The 27,389-nt window shown below is 40.8% G+C and overlaps 1 protein-coding gene across 8 annotated transcripts in view; it reads left to right on the top strand.

The window, feature by feature from the left end:
• Positions 1 to 8,277: 8,277 nt before the first annotated feature.
• AFF1 (AF4/FMR2 family member 1) overlaps positions 8,278 to 27,389 on the top strand; it is a 194,415-nt gene continuing 175,303 nt past the window's right edge. For 4 of the 8 annotated variants that reach the window (XM_036026838.1, XM_036026846.1, XM_036026820.1 and 1 more), the window contains exons 1-2: positions 8,279 to 8,349; positions 19,951 to 20,027. In XM_036026838.1, coding sequence (XP_035882731.1) covers positions 19,990 to 20,027 — 38 coding nt within the window. In that variant the 5' untranslated portion in view covers positions 8,279 to 8,349; positions 19,951 to 19,989. Of the gene's footprint in view, positions 8,350 to 19,950; positions 20,028 to 27,389 lie in introns of all 8 variants that reach the window. The other 4 variants (XM_036026834.1, XM_036026852.1, XM_036026830.1 and 1 more) reach the window with 2 other exon arrangements.

Here is a 27,389-nt window from a genome sequence, read left to right as displayed (position 1 = left end):
TATCTTTTACCATTTTTCCCATAATTTCAGATATATTCAAAATATTTCTAGTTTGTAAAATTCACTGTGAACTCTATCACAGATTGTATCCTCCCTGATCACACACATTACCCCCAAGTCTCTCTTTTCCATCATGATTCATTTTAGATTCTATTCTAACAGAATGCCTTCCTTGAGTCCATCAAGGTTGTCAGATGTCTCTATTTATGCTCTGATTGTACCCTATGTATGTCTCTACCATAGCGCCAAGCAGACTGTATGACAATGATCTATTTATTCTTTACTCTCCTATCGGTTTTCTATTGCTGCATAACAATGTTCCACAAACCCAGCTGTCTAAAACAACACCAAGTTATTACCTCACAGTGTCTGTAAGTCTGAAGACCAGCATACTTTACCTGAGTCCTCCACTCAGGATTTCTCCAGGCTGAAATCAAGGTGTTGACCAGCTAGCTGTATCCTCATCTGGAGGCTTGGCTAGGGAAACATCCATTTCCAAGTTTTCCTGGCAGAATTTATTTCCTTGCAGTTGTATGACTGAGATTCCTTTTTTTTTTTTTTTTTTAACTCCTAGAGGCCAAAGACCCAGCTCCTAGAGGTTACCCTCAGGTCCTTGTTATAGGTCCTTTTCCACAGTGTAATAATTTGTTCCTTCAAGGACCATAGACAGCATCTGCTGTAGCTTCAAATCTCTCTGACTTCTCTGGCCCCTTGATCCTTTAAAAAAAATGTTCACCAGATTAGGCCAGGTTCACCCACACTCGAGGAGAGGTTATTATCATATTTTGCTGTGTATAATGTGCACCCACATTTTTGGACCAAACTTTCAGGGAAAAAATTCTTTTGTTTTAATGTTTAATTCAATTATTTATATTTAGAAACAAAACCAATTATTGTAGTCCAGGGTATTATTTTGTATATGGATATCATTATTGCTTTCTAGAGTTACACTTTTAAGACATAAGCATAAATAAAAGAATTAAAAACATTTATATAGATACAGAGTTAGTACTACCCATGTATAATGCATGCCCTTACTTTTTCCCTCAAAAATCGGCAAATAAGTGTGCATTACATATGGCAAAATATGGTAAATAGCAAATACACCCTAGAAGTGGGAATCTTGGGGACCTTCTAGATGCAAACTCTCCAAGGACAAAGCCAGTCTCTGTCTTTAAGTCCTCAGAATAGAGCAGAATTAGCACCTGACACATACTAGCTATTTAATGAAAGAATGAAGAAATAAAACAAAAAGGGGAAGGGAATTTGTAGGGGAGGGAGATATTTAAAAGGAAAGTTAAATGTGTCTTGGTAGGTAATGGATATTTGAACCTGAATCCTGGGTCTATAATGAGACCATTAAAAAGTTGGAAACCAAATAGGAGGAGTTGGGCTGGGTGGGTTGTGGAAGAATGGGTGGACAGAGTGAAAAACTATGAGTGTCATACTGGATATGCTGAGTTTGTTTTGCTTATGGGAGGACCATGTGGAAATTTCCTGCAAACAAATAAGAGTGATAGTCTGAAATTTAGAAGGGAGATATGGGTTGAGGAGAATCATCATGTTGCATTTTTAAAGCTGTACCTTAGTCTTTAGGGTACTCTTATCCCCATCCTGTTCCCGACTGGGCACAAGTTGGCTCTTGAATTCTGGCTCTGACTGTTATTTCTTTCCCTTTTCTGCTTCCCACCTACTTGATTTTCCCATAGTAGCTCAGCTTTCCTTATCCTCTTCCTATTTAACCCTCCAGATTTAACTGTCAGAATGAAAACCCATTGTCAGCTCTCTCATTCCTGCTGATGTGGATTAAACTGTAATAGACATTAGCTGAGATGTTTACACTAATCTTCTTATGTGCATGGTGGTAAGAGAATGACCGCTACAGAAGAGCTAAGTTCAAATACTGCCTCTCCTATTCACTTGCTGTGTAATCATGGTCCAGATGGATGATGTCTCTGAGCTTATTTCTTCTTTACACATGAACTATATATATATAGTGTCATATATATATACACACACAGATGTTCAAGGTGATTAAATAAAATTATGCATGTGAAATGTCTGGTAAATTGTAGAAATTCATTTAAATACAGTTATTTTTAGAGAAAAATGTGGGTATTGTGCTCATATAATTTTTTCCAGATTCATTGGGATTTTCCAAATTACTACTTTAGATACAAAATCAATTTAACTATGCTATAACATGACTAAAACACATTTATAACCCCCATTGGGATTGGGAAATACCGTGTAGTAGCAATGATAAAAACACACTATGAAGCTCCTATTGAACCTAGAGAAATGATGTCAGGTCACTAGGAACATGTTTCTTGCAAAGTAGTCATGACAAAATAATGACAATTATGTTCATTATAATTAGTGTGCACCTAGTTCTTCCTACAGCAAAAGATAGCATGTTTATTTTGCTTGTTTTTAAGTATATTTTATTAATTATGCTACTACTGTTGTCCCAACTTTCCCCCCTTTGCCTCCTCTCCCTGGTACTCCCCTTCCCTCCAGTCATCCCCACCTTAGTTCATGACCATGGATCATGCATATAAGTTCATTGACTCCTCCATTTCCTATACTGTTCTTAACATACCCCTGTTTATTTTGTACCTACCCAATTATGCTTCCAAATCCTCGTATCTTTCCCCCATTCTCCCTCTCCCTGCCCCCGCACTGATAACCCTCCAAATGATCTCCATATCTAAGATTCTGTTCTTGTTCTAGTTGTTTGCTTAGTTTTTGTTTCTTTTTTTTTACATTTAGTTGATCATTGTGAGTTTGTTGTCATTTTAATGTTCATAGTTTTCATCTTCTTTTAAAAATAATATCCTTTAACATTTCATATAATAATAACTTGGTGGTGATGATGAACTCATTTAACTTTACTTTGTCTGGGAAGCACTTTATCTGCCCTTCTGTTCTAAGTGATATCTTTGCTGGATAGAGTAACCTTGGTTGTAGGTTCTTGCTTTTCATCACTTGGAATATTTCTTGCAACCCCTTCTTGCCTGCAAGTTTTCTTTTGAGAAATCCACTCAGTGTCTTACAGGAACTCTTTTATAGGTAACTAACTGCTTTTCTCTTGCCACTTTTAAAATTATCTCTTTATCTTTAACCTTTGGCATTTTAATTATGATGTGTCTTGGTGTGGTCCTCTTTGGGTCCAACTTGTTTGGGACTCTCTGTGCTTCCTGGCTTTGTATGTCTATTTCCTTCACCAAATTAGGGAAGTTTTCTTTCATTACTTTTTCAAACAAGTTTTAAATTTCTTGCTCTTCCTCTTCTCCTGCCAGAATCCCTATGATTCAGATGTTGGCACTTTTGGAGATGTCCCAGTATCTTCTTAAACTCTCCTCATTTTTTTGAATTCTTGTTTCTCATTTTGTTCTGATTGAATGTTTATTTCTTCCTAATGTTCCAAATTGTTGATTTGAATCCCAGCTTCCTTCCCTTCATTGTTGGTTTCCTGTGGATTTTTCTTTATTTTACTTAGTGTAGTCTTCATTTCTTCTCTTATGCTTTTGCTGTATTCAATGAGATCTCTGAGCATTCTGATCACCAGGTGTTTTGCTCTGCATCTAGCAGGTTGGTAATCTCCGTATCACTTAGTTCTTTTTCTGGGGTTCTGTTCTGTTCCTTCATTTGGGCCATATTTCTTTGTCTCCTCAATTTGGCAGTCTCCCTGTGTCTGTGTACTAGTTAGAGCCACGTTGACTTCCTGTCTTAATGCACTGTTAAGTTGTAGGGGGCAGGGCCTTAGATATTTGCCAGGATGGGTGCCTGCTTCACCACTCTGTGGCTCCGTGTGTGGGGGAGAGGTTGAAGAGGGGACAATGCTGTTGCTGGTTGATTTCTGGGGTCTTGCCTGGCACTCACCCCATTTCCAGTCACTTCACTCACTTCCCAGATATAACAGGCACTCTTCCAGCTACTGCCCTGGTTGTGGTTCCCAGAGTGGGTGGGTTTGTGTATGTTCTGGGCTCTCCTGAGAAACCAGCAGTTTCTTTGGCCACCCCAAACCCCACTGATTTTTACAGCCACATGTTAAAAGGCTTTGTTTCCCAGAGCTGGAACCCTAAGTTGCATGGTCTGGCATGGGGCAGGGATCACTCACTCACACGGTGTCCCCTGATTTTTATTCACCACATGTGAATGTGGGACTGCCCATTTCACCAGCCACTGCTGCTGGCTCATCATGCCACACCACATTCTCTCCACTCCGGCTCCCCATCTCTGCCCCTCCTACTTGTCTGTATGAATATAGCTTCTTTAAATCCTTGGTTGTCTGACTTCTGTACAGTTCAATTGCCTGGCATTTCCAGGTGTTTTTTGTTTTGAAATTAATTGTGATCCTTTTTATGGTTGTGCAAGGAGGTGACGCATGTCTACCTATACTTCCATCTTGACTGGAAGTCCCCCGGTAGGGGGATATCTGCCTCCCAGGTAGAGAACCAAAGCTAAGAATTTCTGTATCTGCCTACAATCTCTGCCAGCTCTCAGCACACTTTCTGCCATAGCCTCAGGGACTAGCACCGCAGCCTGACGGTCTGCTGCTCATTTTCTACGGCAGACACAGTACATTTTCTAAAATGCAACCTGAGCAAATCAATCTCCCACCTACTGCACTTAGCATGAAAGGAAAACCCCCTAGGTTGGCATGCAAGGGCCCTTCACCATAAGTTTCTGGTTGACCTTTCCTGTTTTATTTCTTATCACTTCCACTCATGATCTTTGCCCTGACATCCTACTCTCCATGTTGTTTGTGTTCTTTTTTGGAAACTGGCTCTTCCTCCACTTCCTTTTACCTAGTTTAGGGTAATCCTTCCTCCTCCATTCTCACTGTCACCCTCTCTTCATCTAAACCACCTTCCCCCAACTCTGGGTTACTTGTTTTCTTTCACAAGGGTATGCTCAGTTCTCAGTAAGATTTATTTACACTGTGAAGAAATTGATGCCCTTTGAAATATGCATGCAGTTTTTTTGGAGTAGCATAATTTAAACTGCTGGTTTAAAACACTCGGGTCTTGGTGACTGCAGAGGTTAGTTAGTACTTCAGGATAACCAAGCAAACAGCTGTCTGTATGGTGATAGTGGCACATTCGTCATCAGCTCGGTCTTAATGCTGTGTTCCCTCCCTGTGTGCAGGTGCTCTGAGAACACAGCCTATTGGCTACTGTGAGTCCCAGGGGGGTTCACTTGTGCATCTTCAACATTTTTTAAAATAAATGTATTGGGGTGACATTGGTTAATAAAATGATAGGCTTCAAGCATACAATTCTATAATATACCACCTGTATATTGCTTTGTGTGTTTATCACCCAAAGTCAAAAATTTTAAGTAAAATCATGGCTGAAATTTGTCAGGTAACATCCCAGGAGTCCTCAAATGAAGACTTAAAAGGAGTCACCATAAAAGTACCATTACTGTATGAAAAATGGAAACAGTTTTTTTTTAGTTTTGTTTAAAAAAGATCACTGATGTCAGAGACCTGCTGCACCTTAGCAGAAATATAATCAGCAACAAAGGTGACTTGGCCGTCAGGATTCAGAAAGTGCTAGAGTTGCACTGAGTGAGCTAAAAATATAATTAAGGATTCCTATATGAAGCAGATAGAGGAAAGGGTAGCTAAAAACCTAAATATCTGCATCTCCATTGCATAATTACTTCTGTTTATGCCACAATTTTTAAAAAATTAGATATAGTATAACCACTATTTAAATGGCCTGCTTAATAACCATTGATATAATGTGATCTGGAGAAGAGGCAGAAAGCTAATTTAAAAAGTTAGCATTAAAAAGTCACTGGAATGACTATCCTGCTTTTTCTTCATTTATTATGTAAAAATTAATTTTGGTTTTGGTTTTTAAATAACTACTGCCTTTCTGGAAATTAATCAATAGAAGTGTACATTGGAACTGTTTATTTACTGGCTTGTTTCTGCTAGGCACTGGAATCTCATGAACAGGAGCTCTGTCTTTGTCATTGATGTGGCCCCTCACCTACCACATTGTCTTAAGAATATTCATATAAACAGAATGAACTATTGTCTGAATCAAAGCTACATCAGCTTCAACAAAACATTTTTTCAAAATTACATCATTCCGCTTCAAAAGCAGGAAAATAAAATTACTAAACCTCCACTGTCAACATGATTTACTAAATTGACTATAGTTTGAAGGTATGAGGAGATATTATGGGATGGTAAGACAGAAGAAAAAGTTTTAAATAGAAGAGATAAAACCCTACAGATTATATAATATTACTATACTTACATATATTTCACAATGAAATATATTAGTTATATAACAAAATGCTAAAATATTTGTCATGATCAGGATAGATCTCCTCTATTAGAAAGCCTGAAGAAGTTGTACAAACACCCATGTCACCAGCGACTCCTTCCCCACCCTGCTCAGGGGTGGCCACTGAAGCTTGCATAGAGTGACATGAGGTTTCATCAGGGACACCTGAATTATTTTAGTTGTTCAGGTAAGTCAAAGTAGTATCATTATGGGAGCATCAGGAGTAGGGAGAAGAATTGTATTTTGGAAAACCATTCATGGGAAATTAAGTCAAGTAGCCAAGGGTTTCATTTGGAAGTGCAAATATGTATTGATTATGTTTTCAGTAAAACACTATTCACGTGGACACTGAAGGAGCAATGAGGGGTAATGCAACAGTAACATGGATAAATAAATAAGTAAATAAATAAGGGAAGAACACAAAGGGCAAAGAGGAGGTATTTTTATATTAATTTATATTTACATTGTATTATATTTAAGTAAGGTGGTTTTTTTCATCCAAATAATTCACTCATTTTAGACCATTAAGCCATCAATTTTCAACTAGTGTGTCAATAATTTTTAAAAATATTTTGTTTATTTATTTTAGAAAGGGGGAGGGAGCGAGAAATAAAGGCAGGGAAACATCGTCCATGCTTGCCTTGATGGAGAATCAAGCCAGTGACCTTTTGGTGTGCCAGAGGGAGTCCAGCCCACTGAGCCACACCAGTGAGGCTCAGGGCCACATGAGGTGAGGGCCACAAGAATTTTTTTTAAAACATGCAATAGCTGACTATATTTACTCAGGGGCACTCACCTCATTTTCTTCAGATTGTCAAATTTAAAAATGACTATAGCTAATACAGTAATAGCCATCTGGTGTGAATGAATCAAAATTACATATTTTTTTGTCAGGTCGGCAAAAATATTTCTTGGTGTGCTGCAGAATTTCTAAAATTCTGCATATATTTTTTGTTGTGCCATGAGATGAAAAAGTTGAGAATTGCTGCTACGCTTTTGAAATATATCCACCTGGGCCATTTGTGGTACTACTTCTGCATCTCAGGGAGGAAAGTGACAGGATGCTTTTCTTGGTATGTTCACGGAAGGGATCTTAATCAGACTTGTTAGCTCTCCCTTCTTCCTTTGCACTTGTTTGCCAAAGCTGCTACACCATTAGAATTTTGGGGGATTGGGCTGGTGAAGAACAAGAACCTGGAGGCTGGATTCAGGAGACTTTGATTCCCAGGCCACTTCGTGGCTTGTGACATTGCGCATACTTATTTTCAGCTGTTTTTTATTTGGGAAATGGCAGCAATAATTTATACGTTATAAGGTTGTTGTGAAGATGAGACAGGCCTGTGTGTGAAAAGCCCTTTCGAAACTGTAGAACGATCCCCAGATGTTAGTTATTATCTCCTTTAAAGGGCACAGATTCTGTTTCAATTGACTAGGAGACTGCAACGAGGCTCCCTGACACTTTCTAGTCAGAACTTGACCCTGGGCGTTTTGCACCGCACACCAGCCCGGAGCTGGGTCACCCACGCTGCCGGGGATGTCACTGCGGTATTCCATCCAGAGCTGCCGCTCCCCTCCACCCTCCCACGGGTCTCCCGGGGAGGGCGGCAGTGTTCCTCGCCATTTGGGTGGCGCCAGCTAGAGGGCGTGGGCCGGGCGGAGTAGGGCCGCGCGGCTCCAGGGGGGAAGGGCGGGGCGGGGGTGTGGTCTTTCGGGGGAGGCGGTGGCTCCACGGTTCCGGCGTTCTGGGGCAACCAGCGCTGGGAGCTTGCGAGCCGAGAGCCGAGCCGAGGAGCGAGACCCCTGCGCACTCGCCAGCCGCCTGCGGGTGTCGCCAGCACGGCGGCATCCTCGCCCCTGCAGCTCCGGAGCTGCGTCAGGAGGGAGCAGCCGCCGCCGAGTCTCGGGGCACACACCGAGTCTCGGGGCACACACCGCCCTGCACTCTTCGCACCGCGCCCCCTCCCCACCGCAACAGGTCCGGGGACGGAGGAAGCGGCGACAGCGCACGATCCGGACTGAAGGACTAGAGGTCCGGAAGGTAAGGGGAGCTCTGCGCCCCTCTCCCCCGGGCTAGGGGTCAGTCTGGCTCCGAACCGCCGCCGCTGACTTCTGGGAAGCCCAGGCTCTTCCCCGCCTCGCCGCCAGCTTCCCAGCACGCTGACTCAAGCCGCCGGCCTTCCCACTTTTCCGGTGCGAACCTCCGGAGAGCGGAGCTCACGCCGCCCTTCCCAACGCGCTGCCCTGACTTCCAAACGCGGCAGGTATCTCCTAGGAAAACCAGGGAGGGGACCAAGGGAAGGGACCCGTTTTCTGCCCCGCTCCCACCTCCCCAATCCCGACCTCTGCCGGAGTGACCCGCGTCTAGCGGAAAGACGTTCGGTTGTTCAAACCTGCTCCCGGGGTTGCGTAACAGAAGAATCCCAGAAGTTTCTCCGGGTGGGGCAGGGCGGGGTGGGGCGGGGGCGAGGGCGGGTGAAAGCGGCCCTTTGATCTCTTCCATCCCCCCAGCCCCTCTGCTGCCTAGACTGTCACCCCTGCCCCTTGCGCCTTAGTGGAGATGAGTGGGTCCGGTCCCAGCTGGTGGCGATTAAGAGGGAGGCGCGCGTGTCGTTGGTCCGCAGCCTTTCGAGAGGGAGGGCGAAAGTTGAAGGCACCTCAGAGACTTGCCCCTGGGGCGGAGGGAGCCGGTGGGACTGGTTAATTTCTCCCCGCAATTTTCTCCTTCGGTGCTGATCCTCTGTGACTGCCGTGTGCGAGCCCTCCGACTTTGCGAGCGCTAGGGTGGGCGAATTAAAAAGGAGAGGAATTGGAGGGTCCTGCGAATCGTACTTTCCCTTAACGTAAAGGTAAAGAAGCTGCGAGAGGCCTTTGAGGATGTTGATAATTTCCTACTCGGCCTGCCGTCTAGGAGTTTCCACACCCCCACATCGTTATGCAAATGGTCCCAGGCCGACCCTTGGCTTCGGAGGTGGAGGTGTGTCTGAAAATTCCTGGAGCCCGTCGTCCTGGGGGGCTGGGGTGGGGGTGGGAGCGGGAGAGGAAGAACCTGGCAGACAGTGTTTTGTTTCGTATTTTAAGGGTGGGATGCGGTAATTTTAACCTGACAGTGCATGTTGGAGGTGGGAGTCGCGAGGCAGGGGATACAATATACCATCGAGGAACCAGACGTGTTTTAAACCTTCAAGGCAAAACCGTAAATTAAGGCGAAGACCTAGTCAGTGTCCCCTGGAACAGCAGCAGAGTTGAGAAGAGCTCAGTGACTGAGGCACAGAAACAGTCAGGCGTGGGAGCCGCCTGAGAGGTGTGAGGATTTTGCTTATGGAGGTTATTTCAGAGCAAGGTCTTGCAAGGCTCGTAGAAGGCAGGTGGCGGTGGGTATCTCTTCCAGACCTGTGTCGTGTCAGACTAGGCGTGAGGATAGAAGGCACGAAACAGAAAAAGATCTTTGGACCGCAGTCTAGTTTTACTAAGAGGATGAAGAATACCTAGGCAAGGCCCTGCTTCAGTGTTTACTTCCTCTGTCTAATGTATTTCCTTAGCTTGCCTTTCATCTTTAGTGGAAAGGGGACCTTGAGAGGATATTCTGGAAATAAAATCACAGGAGAGTTTAAAATTCTGTTGGTTTGCCTGCTTTAATTTAAAGGTGTCTCTTGCCAGTGTTGGAAAGTATTATGTTTAAAGATACATGTGCAGAACAGGAATGAAGAGAACTTAAGGGGTAAATGACCCAAGAGAATGAAGGGAGGCTAGGAGAGAAAGCAGGAGAATAGATAATTAGTACTTACAACTAGAAAAACCAATGTGACTTCAAGTAATTTTAGGAAAAGGGGTATCAAGAACAGGATTTGAGACAGATTTGGTCACTTTAAGAAAAAGAAGTGTTGAAGAGTAGGACACAAGACTTTAAAAAATGAGTTTAGATATTGGAGACTTTCTCCCCTTTTTCTTTTCTTTTTCTAAATATAACTTACATGGATGATGAGGCTGGGGATGTGAGACTTGCAAGTATATATTACTGTGAACTCTTTGCTTTCCACTTGCAGGGAAAAAGTGAATTGTTATGTATCAGAATTAATGTCTTATTAACTAGCAACTGACTTTCTTTGGTGTCTTTGGCATTTGTCTTTGCTTAACTCTTCAACTTTGGACAAATGCAATTTCAAAGAATTATAATGTGTTAAGTTAGGATTCCAGAATCATCCAAGGAGAGAGAATTTATGGCAAGAATAAAACACAGGTGATTTTAAACATTGCTTTCTCCTACCAGATGCATTATATGCTTGCTTTTTTTTTTTTTCTTTTGGCCAGCAGAAGTCACTATTTCACGGAGGCTGTAAGACAGTAAGTAGACTACATCAGACTGGCTGTCTCTCCAGTTTCCTATCTGGTTTAACTGAATTTTGTAATGAGTTGGTTGAACTAAAAGTAACTTTTTATTGACCTCTACAAAGCACTGTATATTGCCTTGGGAGTTGAAAAGATGATTAAAAACTTGTTTTCAATGTGCTGTAAGAGGTCAGTGAAAGAAGTCCCATGCTCAATTCTGTAATTTGTGCTATTTCATTTTTTAAAATTGCATAACCCTTTCTGAAGTTAATTGACTACTCCAAATGTGGGGATAGACTTGCACTTCCACTTCTTAAAAGGTAGACCTAATTTACATATAAGTATTTGGAAAGTACACAGGGAACAGCATGCCCTGCAGATAGATGTCTCTTAGGAATGGCAACATAACAGGGACGTTCGCCTTACTGTTCGAGCCCCACACTGAAAACTGTCCTTCAACTTGAATTCATTTGCTATCTTATCTTAGATATGTCTGTTGAAGCTAAAAGCCCAAAGTTCCCCTATTTCAAGACTCTAGACTGTTAACTAATTTTTCAGGAGGTTGAGAAAGTATGCTGGAGAGAGTACAAATTAAGAAACTCCCTTTACCATAGATATACAAAGCTTTGTAAGTAAGTTATATTTCCCTCATTAAGTTATAAATTCAACAGTGGTGTCTATTCCCGAATGATATTTAATTGGCAGTGGTTTTTTTAGCAGTCTCTTATCTCTTTTATACACAGTTGTAGCTTATTTAATATTTGCGGAATTGAATCTCAGGTTTTATTGAAATAGATTACGTAACCCCTGTATTCCATTGATTACAATTCTACCCATTGCAGAACCAAGTGGGAAATATGTAGTTCTTTGTCGGAGCATGTCCTCTGTGCCTGGCAGTTGACACGTGCTCAGCAGTCTGTGTGGGCTTGAAACTGTCCGGTCCTCTGGCCGTCGGAGTTCCTAAGAGCAGCTTCTGTCTTATCCTTGGGACAGAACCCCTGCACTAGGGTTCTCCAGGGGAGGAGAATCAGCTGATTTTCTTAAATTATCTGGCCTATTTTAAACATGACTAAGGATTTCTTGTTAGAGTGTCTTTCTCCTATTGAAAGACTGAGATTACTGTGAAAAGTGGAGTCCAGCAGAATCAATCACATCATTAGTATAACACCTCATATCCATCCCTAGTACTTCACAAGTATTGAGCATCTTCTGTGTGCCAGACAGTACTCTAAGCATAGGAAAAACTGTGACAACTCCATGATCAAGAAAGAGAAAGAGCCCATGCAGGTGGAGATTGTGTTCATGTAGCACAAGAGCTGTTTACCAGCAGCTTTCACATGAAATATCATTTAAGCCTCAGTGCAACTCTGAAGTTGGAGTTCATTTTCCATTTGAACATCAGGAAATTGAGTTGAAGAAGTGACTTGACTCTATGACTCAAAGCCTGGTGCCCTTTCTACTATGGTACACTGTGTTGGCTGTGTTGATGTGTGGTTTCCTGTTTTTCAAGAATTACAGCTTGACTCTAAAATATAAATAATTGTTTCCCCTTAGCTAAGTAATTCTTTCAGATCATTATAGGAATGAAAAGCAGTATTTTCATTTAGCATTCTGGATATATATTTGTGACTTCTAAGAAAAATGTGATGCAGACATATTAAACAGAAATGGTGTTTATTTGCATCAGATAAAGATCCTTACTTTCCTAAAATTTAATGCAAGGATTTGTAAACCATCTCCCTTAGTGCTTGAAATGTGTTATACAAGTTATGAAGAGTCAGTTCACATTCCTATATAAATCAGGATATAACCATACCATTTCCTCGAATCTTATAGAGTCAGCGAATATATACAGTATACTAGTGGTTTTCAAACTTATAGTAAGCATCAAAAATCTTCAGAAGGCTTGCTAAATCAGAGATGTATCTCTACTCCTCTCCTGCCAAGTTCCTGATTCACCAGGCCTGGGGTAATGCCCAAGAATTTGTATTTGTAACATGTTTGCAGGTAATGCTGATGCTGTTATTTCTGGAACTACACTTTGAGAACTACTATAGTATGGCAGAGAATTTAGAAGTATGGTTTCTGAGCCAGACAGCTTGGCCTTGAATCTTGGATATGCCACCTACTAGCTGTCAGACCCTCAACAAATTACTTGACTTCTTGTTAAGGACTCTGAAGGCTCTGAAATTTTACCCTACTTTCAAGCTAACAAAGTTACCCTGCCAAGTTTCATAGCTTCCTGGGAATGACTTTATTACTAACTCATAATAGCTGTAGCCAGAGTGTCAACATTTTCTTACACTGGTTCCCTACATTTCCAAATGGAGATGTGGAGAGAGCCAGGGACACCTGCAAACACAGTGGGTTGCATTGCAGGAGAGGAATCCTGAGTTTAAGGAACCCTAACCTTTTATAATGGGTTGTAAGCATGCCTGCCCTTTGCTCCAGAAGGACAGGTTATTTTGATGACAGTGGACAGTGAACATGTTGTCCTTTGCTCTGGAAGGAGACACCCTATTTTCCAAGGCTGTTCTCTGTACAAGCATCTTTAAAGATTGTCTGGAACAATGGCATTTGGCGTCTCTGCTTGTACAACATACAGAGCTGCTGCCCCAGACCCAAGGAGGACTGGCTCTCATTATACAGTGGGGTTAACAATGTAGAAGTATCTTCCTTATTGGGTAGTTGGGTAGACTAGAGGTACTAAGATTTGGCAAGTATTTGAAGCAGAGCCTAAGTGCTATATAAACGTTTCCTATTATTACTCCTGAGGGGGGGAAAATGTGCTTTCAAATGGTAACCGTTGTCTTATAGGATGAAATAATTGATTTACCAAGTATCTCTAACTTTGAATTTGTTCCAAGAAACTTCTTTAAACAGTCTAAATTCTAAGATAGGGCTAATACATTACATGACATTTTATCAGCCCATGGGGAATGAGGCAGCAACATTTAGATACTAATATTCATGTGCTCTCCCATGTTTCTCTATGTCTTTATGGTTACACAGAATTATGTGACTAATTCTGTCCATTGGGCTGTCTGTGGGAGTAATATGTATTTCTGGGCTGAGGAATATCAGTGGCTCTTATGTGGACCCCCTACCCCAACTGTCAAACCTTGAAGCCACACATTTCGAGATAATGAGGCTTCCAATAGCTTGGGTTTCTCAAAGTGGAGAAAAGCTCCTTACCTTCGTCTCTATCTCAACACACCAATATGCAATGGATCTAAAGAATGAGCATGATCTAAAGAATGAGCCCTGGCTGGTATGGCTCAGTGGGCTGGGCATTGTTCCACAAACTAAAAGGTCGCTGGTTAGATTCCCGGTCAGGGTACATGCCTGGGTTGTGGGTCAGATACCCAGTTGGGGGCATGCAAGAGGTAACTGATCAATGTTTCTCTCCCTCTAAAAATAAATAAATTCTTTAAAAAGCATGTTTAAAAAAAGAATGAGCATGAAACAATTCTTTGTTCTATCAAGTCACTGCAATTTTGGGGTTTCTTTGCTACTAAAGCATAACCTAGACTATCCCAGCGGTATTCCAGTGCCTATAATAACTGCCTATTATGAGAAAGTTGACAGCCAATTATCTTAAATTATAGACTCTGGGTATATATGTGTAAAGCTAGACATGGAGCTTGCATTCTATTGGAGAAATATAAGCAATTAACATCTATCTATCTATTTAGCGTAAGTTAATTTCAGAGAGAGTTCAGTACTATTGGAAAGATGGGTGGCCAACACTGCTTTTAGAAAAATGCCCATTCCCATTTTGTTGTTGGTGTTGTTGCTAAGAGAACCTTAGTTGTGGTTGTGACTACATTGTACCCAGCCTCAGGTGACAGATTGTGTTTGTTCTCAGCCAGCAATGATGTTTTCTACCCTGACCTATCCATCTTCCCTGCAGCTTGAGGCCATGTGACCTTGTTGTAGTTTATTGTTAGCCAAAGTTTGGGGGAAAGATTTTTCTTTTCGGACTAAAAGAGGCACAGCCACAACATCCTCTCATTTTCTTCCTGTCTGGAACGTAGATCAGATGTCGGGTTAGGTCAGCAACCTTTTTGTACCATGAGGTGACAAGCATAAAGACAACATGCTGAGTGTGGCAGAGTGGAAGGAGACAGAGTTCCTGATAGCCTCACTGAACAGCTAAAACTATACTAGTACCTACTGTATTCTGGACTTGCTATAGGAGAAGTACCAAATTTTTTGGACAATAAGACACACCAAGGTTTTAGAGAAGGAAAATAGGAAAAAAATTTTTGAAGCAAAATATGTGGTAAAATATTTAATAACATAAATAACATAGGCCACTGCTCCCCCCCAATGAGTCAGGTTAGCTACATTCAGACTATAAGATGCACCCCCCCTTTCCTCCCAAATTTGTGGGCTAAGTGTGTGTTATGGTCCAAAAACTACGATAATAAACCTCTGTTAATTAAGCAGTTATTACCTGCAGAGAGATACATCCCTAACCCACACAGAGTGTAATGGGATAGAGAGGAGGCAGGTTGCAGGGTGTGGCTGAAGGCACGACTGTGCTATGTTAGCTGTTGTAATCAGGGAGCACGTCACTGAGCTGAGGCCCGAACGGTGGGAAGGAGCGAACACATGTGGGGTGTGTGTGTTTGGGTTTGGGGTAGTGCCAGAGCCTCCTTGAACAAATATTTGAAGTGGAGAAGAGATAGTTGGGGCCATTGTATTCCATTATAAATTTCTAAGCTTAGGAGCTCCTTGGGGCATTGGAGAGCTGAAGGAATTTTAGGTGATCCGGTCAGTTTGGAGCCCCTGGGAAAATTCAGATGAAAACAGTGTGACCCATGACTCACCTCTGACACATTGCCTATTACCCAGAGACTGTTATTCCTGGAGGGTATGCATGGGGAAGGGGAAGGGAAGTAAATCTGACCAGGCACTCCTGACAAGTCCACCAATGACTGGCCACCAGACAGTTATTGTCCTCATATTTTCCTTTGGAAACTGGGTCACAGTCTTGGGGCCTTGAGACCCACCTAGCTGCTTGTTCAGTTGAAAAGCCTCTCTAATGTGTGAATTCTCCAGAGCATGTGCTTTGGTTGGCAGAAAAATAACTAGAACAACTACTGCCATTTATTGAGAGCTGACCATGAACTGGGCATTATGCTAAAAATATTACAAACATTTTATTTAACCCTGCAGCAACCCCATGAATCCCCATATTGCTGATGAGAAAGCTGAGACCCTAGAGAAGAACAGTATTTTCTTGAGGTCACGTAGCTAGCGGGTTGTAAAGCAGGCCTTTATCTGACACGTCATAAAAAAAGACACCTGAGAGGAGGTGCCCTGGAATGTGCGAGCTTCAGGAGGCACTTAATGACCTAGAACAGAATATTTTAAAATATCCTGAGTCATATTTTGCATTTCTTCTTCCCCTTTTTCTTTCTTTGTAATTATATGTGTGTGTAATGTATCTATAACACTAATTTTTTTTTTTTACTTGAACTGTTTACCTGCTATTTCAGGGAGAAAAATAGTTTGATATACAGAACATTTTTATTTCTGAGTAAATCTGCATTGCAAGAGACTGGAAGGACCACTGAAGGGTCACTTAAATAGACCTGGTGAGGCACCTTTCTAAATGAAACGTAGTGTTTCACTTACATAAAATTTAATGTAGACACTGCTGATGTAAATAACAAGAGCTACTATGTATTAATACCTATGATGTGTCAGTATGTTAGCTAAATTATATAATTCTCTTCTTAGTAACTGTAAAACAGGCTGTTTTCTATCACACTGAGCCCGGTAGGTCTTCACTTGCCCAAAGTGCTCACCAGTCGCACAGCAGCCTAGTCTCTGCCTGCTGTCCAGCACTGTCCTGTGTTTAAATAGGAGCCAGGTTAGTGGTTTCGCTGCTTTTTTTTAAGTGGGAGGATTTTGAACCTCCACCATTTATTATTCCATTTTTTTATAATTTAGTGAAAATAATACAAAAATATATTTCTGAAAACTTCAGGAAGACCTGGTTTCCGTATTTATAAACCAGTACATTTCCCCCCAACCCCCACATTTAGAGAGAAAATGTTTACACAGGTAATAAAGCCTTCATTGCATAAAGAATAAAAGGTGCACTTTTTCAGAAAAGCTACTAGTAAGCTTTGTGCATAACGGCATGCATGCTTGTATGTGTGTGTGCAAGTGTTACACATAAACATAAACATGAAGCATTTTCTTTTTAAACAGAGTGGCTCACATCGTGCTCTCCCCCCCCCCCCCCCCCCCCCCCACACACACACATTATGCATTTTGTTCAGCATCTTGTTTGGATAAACCTGCTCTTTTGATGTTCCATTGCATATTGTGAGGTATCCTAGTGGATTTAGCCATTTCTGTGTTGGTATGTATTAATTACATTGTTACATTTTCTTCTTACCTAAACAGTAATTTATTGTGCTTGCCTCTTGGTAGATTTGTGACTATATTTTTAAGAAAGATACTTTGGAGGAGAATTGCTGAACTGAGATATATACAAATTTTCTTTCTTAGAGGTGGTTGGATAATACCAACCACAGCCAGCATCCACTCCAACCTGACCTTGCATCTAAGTTGCACAGCTACTCCATGCAGCTGAGCAGCTTGTACACCAGTGCCTACACAGCCTTTTGTGGGCAAAATTGAGTCTTTCTGTGAGACTTACCTGAGATAGTCAATAATCCAGTGATTCAGCCTCTTTGCCCCATGCCTTCAGCAAAGTTATGAATTTCAGTTGCACAGACAAGTCTCGACCTATGGCCAGGGGTCAGATCCCTCAGAAAATGTCTCTTTCTTGTACTCCACCCACCATCCAACAAGCCAGCGGTGGCACCCAGGGGTTTGGCTGAATCCTTTAGTCAGTCCTAGATTTGTCCTTCTTTAGGACCATTTAAAAAAATAGACTTTTTAGAGCATGTTTAGGTTCATAGCAAATTTGAGCTGAAGGCACAGAGATGTCCCATTGAGTTCCCGGCCCCCACACATGCACAGCTTCCCCCATAATCAGCATCTTCCACCAGAGTGGTGTATTTGCTACAGTTGGTGAGTCTGCATTGACACATCCTTATTACCAGAGCTCTGGACCATTTTTCACTATAGATTATGGCTTGCTCCTCACTTCTGAGTCTTCCTGCAATTGTTGCATTCTTGGACCACTTTTTATAAATTGCAATGCCTTACCTCATTTCCTCTCTGGCACTACATACTTTGTTTTTTCTATAGCACCTTTAATTTTTTTATTTTTTAAAGATTTTATTTATTTTTAAATCAATAAAGAGAGGGAGGAGGGAGGAAAGAGGGAGGGAAAAAAAGAGGAAGAGAAACATCAATGTGTGGTTGCCTCTTGCACACCCCCTTCTGGGGATCTGGCCCGCAACCCAGGCATGTGCCTAGACTGGGAATTGAACCAGCAACCCTTTGGTTCACAGGTGGCACTCATTCCACTGAGCCACACCAACTGGGGTTCTATAGCACCTTTTAGTATTTAACATCTACATACTATGTTTTGTTTTTTTACCTCCTGTAGTTTGGAGGCTAAACTAAGATGGTGGCAAGTCTGTTTCCTTCACTCTCTTGTTTTCAGTACCTGGCTCAGAGTAGCTGTTCAGGAAGTATTTGTTGGCTCAGTGGGTAAATGAATAAACATTTACTAAGGACCACTGTTTCAAGTTGGCAGCCCTCAGCAGCCCAAACTGCCCTTTCACTCTCTGCCAGCAGGCCCTAGGGGTGAATGTTGTTGGGCTGCAAGCAAGTGGGGCATCATCACAGGGAGGGTTGCGTGGGAGACTGCTGTCACAGGCTCTTCAGTGGCCCTCCCAGCATTAGGAAGGTTAATGCTAAAATGAATAACTGTTTTATCGATCACTTGCTGTGCGCCAGCCCTGCATGCCAGGAGAAAGTGAGAGGGCAGCAAAAGGGGGGAGGTGGGAAAAAATGGGTTAGAAGGCAAAGAGAAAATGATGGGGGGGGGGGAGGAAAGGGAAGACAGAAAAAGAGAGGGAGAAAGAAGTAAAAGTGTGTTTGAGAACGGGAAAGTGAGAGAATAAGACTGGGGGGAGGTCAGATTTGAGTTGGAGAATTTAGGAAACTTGCCTAGGGCCACTATAGGCAGTTGGAGGAGTGACCAACCTCAATTCAGGGATTTCCCAGTGTGAGTTTAATTAGAACATTTGCAGCATCCAAGTTTCCTTTTGGGGGAGCAGGGAGGAGAGAGGAGCGACAAATGATATCTACTCATATGGAAACATCGTAGCCTTCAAGTCAGCAGTTTTCATTTCACAGAGGGTGAGATAAAAGACCTTATCAGGAGACAGAGTGGAGCTGAAGGACTGTGTTTAGTGTTTCAACCTCAGCGAAAAGTATAACACCCTCTTAAACATAGCAGGCAGCTAAAATTGTTACAAGTTTCATGTAGAGTTTCCATTTGTATCAAATAGTTTGTTAAATCTGTATAAGATAATTTAGTAACATACCCTTTGCCTTGAGGATGTTTGAAATAATAGTAACTATTTAAAGCAAATTAGGATAAATGCAGTAAATTTACAAACACATACAAGAAAGGGAAAAGGAAACAGCTGTTGATAGTGTTAACTATAGACAGAGAGGTTTTTTTCTAGAGATACACAAGGTAGTAGGAAGGCCATCTGCCCAGGTTGGATTTAAAAATAAAGAAATCAGTCCTGTTAGGAGAAAATGCTCAAGAATTGCCTTGGGGATTAATTAAGCACCTTTATGGGTGGAAGTAAAATCTTAAGATTGGGTTTTACTGGGGCTGGCTTTGTTATTTTATTAAGTGTTGAACTCGTATGTAGAGATCAGTGTTGATTACCTTTTTCTTGACTACTTTACCTTTCTTCCTCCTGATTCTGGTGAAGATGCTGACACACCTATTATCTCGGGCAAATTACTTAAAATTCAATGTTAGCATTTCTTATCTCTAAAATGGGGCATTAGTATCTACCTTGCATGTTTATTGTGATGTTTACATGAAATGTCATTTTAAAAACAGTTTAACACCATGCTTGGCACATATTAGACACGGGAATGTTTTCTTTACTCCTTCTCACGATAAACTAGTGGACAGTTTTTCTTGCTAAAATGGCTTTGAGTAGCAGCCTCAAAATTAAAAGTGCATTTCGCCTTTGATATATGCTAGCTGGAACTTGCGAGTTGGCAAAGAACCATTCTCAAATTCAAATGAGAACTTTGAATTTTGTCCCCAGTAAGATTTCTTACAGGTCATGTGTGCCTGTGAGTTTACTTGTGGATGGCTATTCACAAGCTTTTTCTCTTTCAGATGAATAGACTTGTCACTTTTGACTGACTGGCAGCAGCAATGGCGTTTACTGAAAGAGTCAACAGCAGCAGCAACAGGTAACTAAAATCTGCGATTCAAAGATATTTAAATTTATAATCTATTTTTGAAAGAATAAATTTGCTCCTCTTTATTTTTGCAACTTCTGAACTCTTGTGCATGAAATGTGTGAAAATTGTTGTTTTCTCCACATGAAGTCAAACCTCTTAGACTGGCTACATGCTTTCTTTAATTCTAGTACTTCAAATCTAGTACAACTCATTTCTTAAATATGTCGATATTACACTAGATCAAAATCCTAATTCAGTGTTCAAGATACTGGTTCATATATAGTGCTGATTTGGGAAATGTGCACATGTTCATCATGTGTTAAAACAAATACTGTGATGAAATCAATGTTATGAGAGCCTTGAAGGAGGAAATTCTCTCATCATTGCATTTTCTGACTTTCACATTTTTCTCTCCTACTTTGTACATACAGTTAACTGCTTTCTTGCATATACTATATGAGCAGTGTTGATTTGGGGGTGCATATTCACTTTCTGAAGCAGTTATTAAGAATAATTCATGTATAGCCAGGAAGAATTCTTAATAACACTGATCAGGTTTTTAAAATACTATTAGATACCCCAAAACATATTAAGCATGAGACATGTAGACTCAAACTTAATTAATATTTACTGAGCAGTAATAGATGATGGCGCCTGTCCATCCTAGGTGTTTTCCTCATTCCTCCCTCTCTCTGTTCATTTAAGAAACTCTTTATTCCAGGTCACTCTGGTACTGTTGTTACATGTGGTGCCCTCTCCTCCCCCACAGAAGAAGGCGTGTGACCCAGGCTGCAGCAGTCCATGTTCTGTTAGCGCCTGGGGGGAGACTGTTGTCATGTGTCTTTGGGCTTGTTCGTCATGTCAGGTTGCACATACCTTTTACATTTTTATGTAGTTAAACGTCTTGTCCTTTATGCATTCTGGTTTTGATTGTGCTTGAGTCTTTCCTACTCCAAGACTAAAAATAATGTCATGTGTTCTCTGCGGCGCTTGAATTGTTTCATTTTTTTTTTTTTGCATTTAAATCAGAATTTGTAAGCTGGTGGCCTATGGGATAGATCTGGCCAACAGATGGGCTTTTGTTCAGCCCCTCACATGTCCTAAAGAGGTATATATGCCCATGTTTTTTACATAACAATCTAGACTTCTATCTTCTCTTGAGAAATTCAAGGTTTAACGTCGGTCGTGCATTGCCATATAGAAACATTCACGATTAAAGAGCTATTGCTCTTTTAGACAAAGCATGAGCTTTCTAATTCAGAACTTTCCAAGTGGTATGTCATCAGTATTTTTCAGGGGTGCTAAGACATTGATTTCCTCTCAGCCTACAGGCCAACCAGAATTCCCACCTGATTTCCTCCTGCAGACATCTGTTGGATGTCAGCTTGCCCCAGAGATATTTTCTATATATCGTTAAAAAAAGTTTGGAAAGCACGGGTGTTTTCTGGTTCACTGCAATTCCCACACAGCTTGATTCACATTTAGTTAGCTGCTTAGCCCTCTTAACTTGCCTGCAATTGTGTAGTATTTTGATCTTCCTATAATTAGTTTTATTGTAAAGTGTGTGTTGCAAATGTCCATATTAATTTCCATATTAAGAAAATGAAAAAGCCCAGGGAATGTTAGGAAAACATTTTTTTAAGGCAAATGGCTAGCCCATTGTTTTAAACCTCATTCATTCAATTATCTGTCTTCTCTCCATTTATCTGAGTGCCATATCTAAATCCCATCACATTCTTGAATCTATTGCTGGACTATAGTTCCCTTGATTGTTTCTCTGGCAATAGTGCCATACTATTTTATTCTATTTTTATAGATCCCAAAATTCAGGCAGATTCTTTGACAGTACTTTTCATTTTTAGGATTTTCATAGCTAGTTACACCTGATTACATTTTCTTGTATTCTCTGAAGTCATTATTTTCTAGCAAAATTATTGTTGGCATTTTGATTAGGGTCCCTTTGAATTCATCAATTAGGGATTGTTGAATTCTATAGAATATTAAATATGGGCCTTCCTACAAAAGAATCTAAATTTCAGATGGGTGTTAACTATAGGGATGAAGAAATTTTAAATTTCAATTATAAGATTTTTGTGGAGATCAGATTCTTCAGAAATTTCTAGTAGTTGACATTGCATCCAATGTAATTTCTGGTAGGACCAGTTAAGTCAGTATTATAAAAAAAACAAACACAAACAAAAATAGGGAAAAACAGTATTATCTGTGGCAAAATTAAAAAGATATTTTGTATTCTATTATTTACATGTTTTCTATTGTTGCTAATTAAATAGGCAACTGCCCTTTGGAGTAACATTCTAGCAGTTACAGAACTGTTTTTATTATTTGTTACATTTATCTGTCTAGTTCCTCCTCTCCCTGATGTGCTGCTTTTAATTTTAATACCAGTAGAAGTGATAAGCTAGGGGGAATCCTAAATGGAGCTGTTTTTAATTGTTTTTAAAGATTTTTATTTATTTATTTATTCATTTATTTATTTTTAGATAGAGGGGAAGTGAGGAAGAAAGAGAGGGGGAGAAACACTGATGTGCAAGAGAAACATCCATCTCGCAGGCAACAGCCTCTCGCAGGCCCCAAACTGGGATCCTGGCCCACAACCCAGGCATGTGCCCTGACTGGGAATCCCACCAGTGATCTTTTGGTTCTCAGGCCTGCACTCAATCTGCTGAGTCACACCAGCCAGGACTGTAGCTCTGTTTTTAATATATACCAACAGCTCACTTGTTTGAATGCTTAATCATGATAGGCTTTAATCTCTTAGTAGTTCAGAAGAAAACATCAAATTTATGTGGCACTGTTCCTGGACTAGCACATATTTTAAAGGAAACAGATGTGTATTGAAGGTGCAGTTCTAATCACTCAAAATGAATAGAAGTCTGAGTGTGAACCCCTACTTTGTTCAGGGCTATCAGAAGTCACGAGCACGGACAGAATATGAATGCAATGTGTAAAGACAGTATTTGTTTTAGTTCTTATAAATAATAGGCTTATTCTGTGATTTCCAGATTTATCAGCACTTATAATTCCCCCCACCTTCCTTCTATTCCCCTTTCTTTTTTTCTTTCTAAATATTGTTTTGGGGCGTATAACGAACTGAAAAGGACAGACATATTAGTACAGTTCAGTGCATTTTCACAAAGTGAACACACTTGTGTAACAGATCAAGTGACACCACCATCTCTCCAGAGCCCTGCCGGTCCCTTTCAGCTCCCACCTTCCTCACAGTCTGGCACTGTGCTAACCTGTAAAACCATGTATTTGTTTTGCTTGTTCTTGAATTTTATTTACCATACTCATACACTATATTATTGTTTTAGGTTTTCTATTCAGTTTTGATGTTTTAATGTTTATCCTTCGTAAATTTAAATGTCTTTAACATTAAAAATCTTTATAATAAAAATGTATTCTCGCCCTGGCTGGCTTAGCTCAGTGGATTGAGTGCGGGCTGCGAACCAAAGCATCACAGGTTCAATTCCCAGTCAGGGCACATGCCTGGGTTGCAGGCCATGACCTCCAGCAACTGCACATTGATGTTTCTCTCTCCCTCTTTCTCCCTTCCTTCCCTCTAAAAATAAATAAAAATAAATAAATAAATAAAATCTTTTAAAAATGTATTGTGTGTTAACATACTATATTGACATGTTATATAATCAATTTTAAATTTTATTCATTTTATTTTTTTTTTAAATCCTCCCTGGAGCAAGGAAGAGGGGTGGGGGAGGGGGGAGAGAGGGAGGTCAGTGTGAGAGAGAAACATCAATTGATTGCCTCCCATACACGCCCCATCCAGGACTGAACCCACAGCCTTGGTATGTTTCCTGACTGGGGGTTGAACCCGAAACCCCAGTCAGTATGGGCAACACTGCAACCAACCGAGCAACCTGGCCGGGGCTAAATTTTTTAAATTTTATTTTTCCGGCAACTTCCATAGTCTAATATGATAATATAATTATTCCCACTCTTTCACTTCTCTATCTTCTGCCCTTCAACTATTAGCTCTGCTTTTAGTTTTAAATTGTCCAGGTTGATAGCACATTTTATAGTTATCTGGGCCCTTGAAAGCTTTGTCTTAAAATTGACAATAAATGTTAAAAACCCAATCAGCATCATTTACATCATTTTGAACTGGAAGCAAACTAATATTTAGGGCATCATTTCTCCTCTGTGGATTCAAAGTTAACCCAAATACCACTTGAGAGAGAAGGTTCATGTTGATTAGGGCAAATGAACTCTTACCTTTTGCCGGGTAAGTTGTTTAAATTAATGCCACATTTTAAATTGCTTTATCTTTGAAAGGTTCTTTTGTTTCTCCTGGAGTTTTCTGTTTTTGTTGTTGTCAAATGATCTTTAATTGGAATATTTTCAGTTATTCAGTTTTCAAATATTTGAAATATTTTCAAATATTTCCATTTCCCAGCCGGTGTCATTCTTAACTGGCTGGGCCCCCCCTGCACCCCTGTGGCCTCGCCGCCATATGAGGTCACGAGGCAGCGTCAGCACCACGGCCACAGACCACGCAGCCCCCAGGGCCTCTTCAATGGCTCCAGAGAGCTCTCTAGCTAAAAGTCAGTGCCGCATCTGTCGGGCAGTGTTGACAGTCTCATCCAAAGGGCATTCCCACTGTGCTTAACGTTTTGTGGCTTCTTTCTGTCTCCTGGTGTTGGTTTGAGGGCTTGGATGATCAGGGCAGCGGCAGAAGGCACTGCCTCCGTCTGGGCCTGCCTGTTCTGGATGGTCAGTTTCATTGCCGTCCTCAGACCTTCCCATCACTGGTTGCTCTGTCAATGTCATCACCAACCAGGGGGTCACACTTGGGGGCCAGGGCGGACATGGCACCTACTTTCCCACTGGTGCGCTTCAGGCGCAACTTTGATCTCGCTGGGGTCTGACTTCAGTGCACCGCGGAGGCGGCTGCTGTTGGATGAACCTGGATTCAGCACAACTGAAGCAAGTTGCACCTCGGCCGCCTCCAAACCAAAAGTCAAAGACTTCCTGAACTTTTTAATTACTTTTCTTTTTCTTTACTGAAAGAGAGAACCTGCCTTTTTACCACTAACTCCTTCTCCTTCTCACACTTCTGTACCTATTGCTTGAAATCTCTCACTTACTGGAGTTCTGAAACTAAAATTAAATTTAAAAATTTTTTCAGTCACAGTTTACATTCAATATTATTTTCAAAATTAGTTTTTACAAAGTGTGTGTGAAATTACAGTCTTCTAAAATTGAGGCCAGGTAAGCAAGGCCAGAAAATAAAGCTGGATACATTTTGGGAAAAATTTTACTTGATGATTGGGGAAAACATGTGAAGATAAAACATAAGAATGACAGAAATTGTATTTCAAGCCATGCCACCAGATTTTGGGGACATAATTTTATTGTTTTCTGCCATTAAGTGTTGTAAATGTTTGAAGAGATCTGTTGATATGCTTTCTTAGTATTTGGGGAGATCTGAGGGATTGAATTTTGTGAATCTTGAATCATATCACTATAGGTAGTCCTGGTAGTTTTCCTTCCCAGGAGAGTCAGAAACAATGTGTAACTCTAATTGAGAAGAGTCCTCAATTAGTGAGGAAGCTACAAGGTGTTAAGCTGATTAACACCTATTATATAGACAGATTCTTCTGTGTGTGAGTAAATCAAGGGCCTAACTTCCAGATGCTTACTAGAGAGGTTAATGGCTGGAGGCCTTGTTTTCCTGAAACTGAGACCGGCCTGGGTGTTGTAAATAATCCACACCTGCAATCCTGAGCCGGGAAACTGGGGAGGTTTCCTGTATTTCCCAAGAAAGTCATTTTAGGCCTGATTTACAAGTGCATTCACATTTTGTACACAGAACTCATTATTTCCCTTTATTTTAGAAAATGGTTCCTAACTATTAAGGATGTCATAGTCATATGTAGTACGTTCTCAGTTCGATGAGTTTAAAAGAGTTTGATTATAAACTTACTGCCCCAGACCTGAGAAAATCTTTTTCAGAAATAGTTACTTCTCAAAGAAATGGTTTAATTTTGGAAAATTTAGATTAAACTGTAGAAATAGTGAGTAATTTCACCAGTAAAATCCATTTGATCTATTAGTACATATGTGATACAGCAAGCTCGAGTGTGGGGCTTCAGCAGGACAGCTTGTATTTATTTAGATCTCTGACGCTTTGGTTACTTGGGTCAATTGCTCAACTTTTAAAGCCTCGTTAAAATAGGGATAGCCCTGACTGGTGTGGCTCTGTGGGCTGGGCAGTATCCTGCAAACTGAAAGGTCACCGGCTTGATTCCCAGTTTGACTCGTGGTTTGATTCCCAGTCAGGGCACACACCTGGGTTGTGGGCCAGTTTGGGGAGCAGGAGAGGCAACTGATCAATGTTTCTCTCCCTCTTTTTCTCCTTCCTTTCCCCTCTCTCTAAAAATATAAATAAAATCTTTTTTAAATGGAGATAAAGAGAATAATGTATGTTAAATACTTATTACCAGGCCTAGTATATCATAAATCCTCAATAAGTTATTGAAGTGCAGTATTCTTTTGATGGTATGGGTTTCAGGGTAGTTAGTAGCTTCTGTAATTCTACTTGGAGGGGAAAGGCTTTGTTTAGAGGAGACCCTGGATTGAAGGGAGTCCTTAGTGAGATACACTAGGAGTAGCATTCAGAGGAAGCTGACATTAGAGGAAACAGATCCTTAAAAACAAAACGCAGAGTGTGTTCATTTGCAGGACATGTGGACACACTTACAAGTTTCACTGTGGTCTGTTTTACATTTATTTTTGGCTATGGGGTTGTCCTAAATCACAAAGTACAAGAAAACCCCGCTGCGTAGTATTGCCTTTTCTGCAAGCAACAACATAGTAGTTTTTTTGTTTTTGTTTTCGTAGTGACCAACATTTATTAAAAAAACAAAACAAAACAAAAAACAAATGGAACTATGAGCCAGTATAGTATATATAAATTTGAGTGTATGTCTGCAGTTACAATATAAAATGTATTTCTTACAGTGTATCACAGTTTTTTTATTTAAATATATTTTATTGGTTATGCTGTTACACTTGTCCCATTTCCCCCCTTCACTCCCCTCCACCCTGCACAGCCCCTCTGTTTTTTTTTTTTAACCAGTTTATTGGATATAGCTTTTGTGCCATTTTAAGTACACACTTCAATGATTGTTTGTAAATTTGCTGAGCTGGGCAACAATCTCTCCAGTCCAACTTCAGAATTGCATCCCCAGTAGACACAACTGCCTATTTCCTGCCTTCAGCTATAGACAATACTAATCTACTTGATACTTTTGCCTGTTCTGGGCATTTCATATCAATGGGGTTGTTTGTGACTGGCTTCTTTCACTTAGCACAAGATTTTCAAGATTT

The sequence above is a fragment of the Phyllostomus discolor genome, chromosome 1, assembly GCF_004126475.2.
Source record: "Phyllostomus discolor isolate MPI-MPIP mPhyDis1 chromosome 1, mPhyDis1.pri.v3, whole genome shotgun sequence".
NCBI classification, from domain to species: Eukaryota; Metazoa; Chordata; class Mammalia; order Chiroptera; family Phyllostomidae; genus Phyllostomus; species Phyllostomus discolor.
The sequence above is the reverse complement of the archived record's forward strand: the minus strand, read 5'-3'. Positions and strand labels throughout refer to the sequence as shown.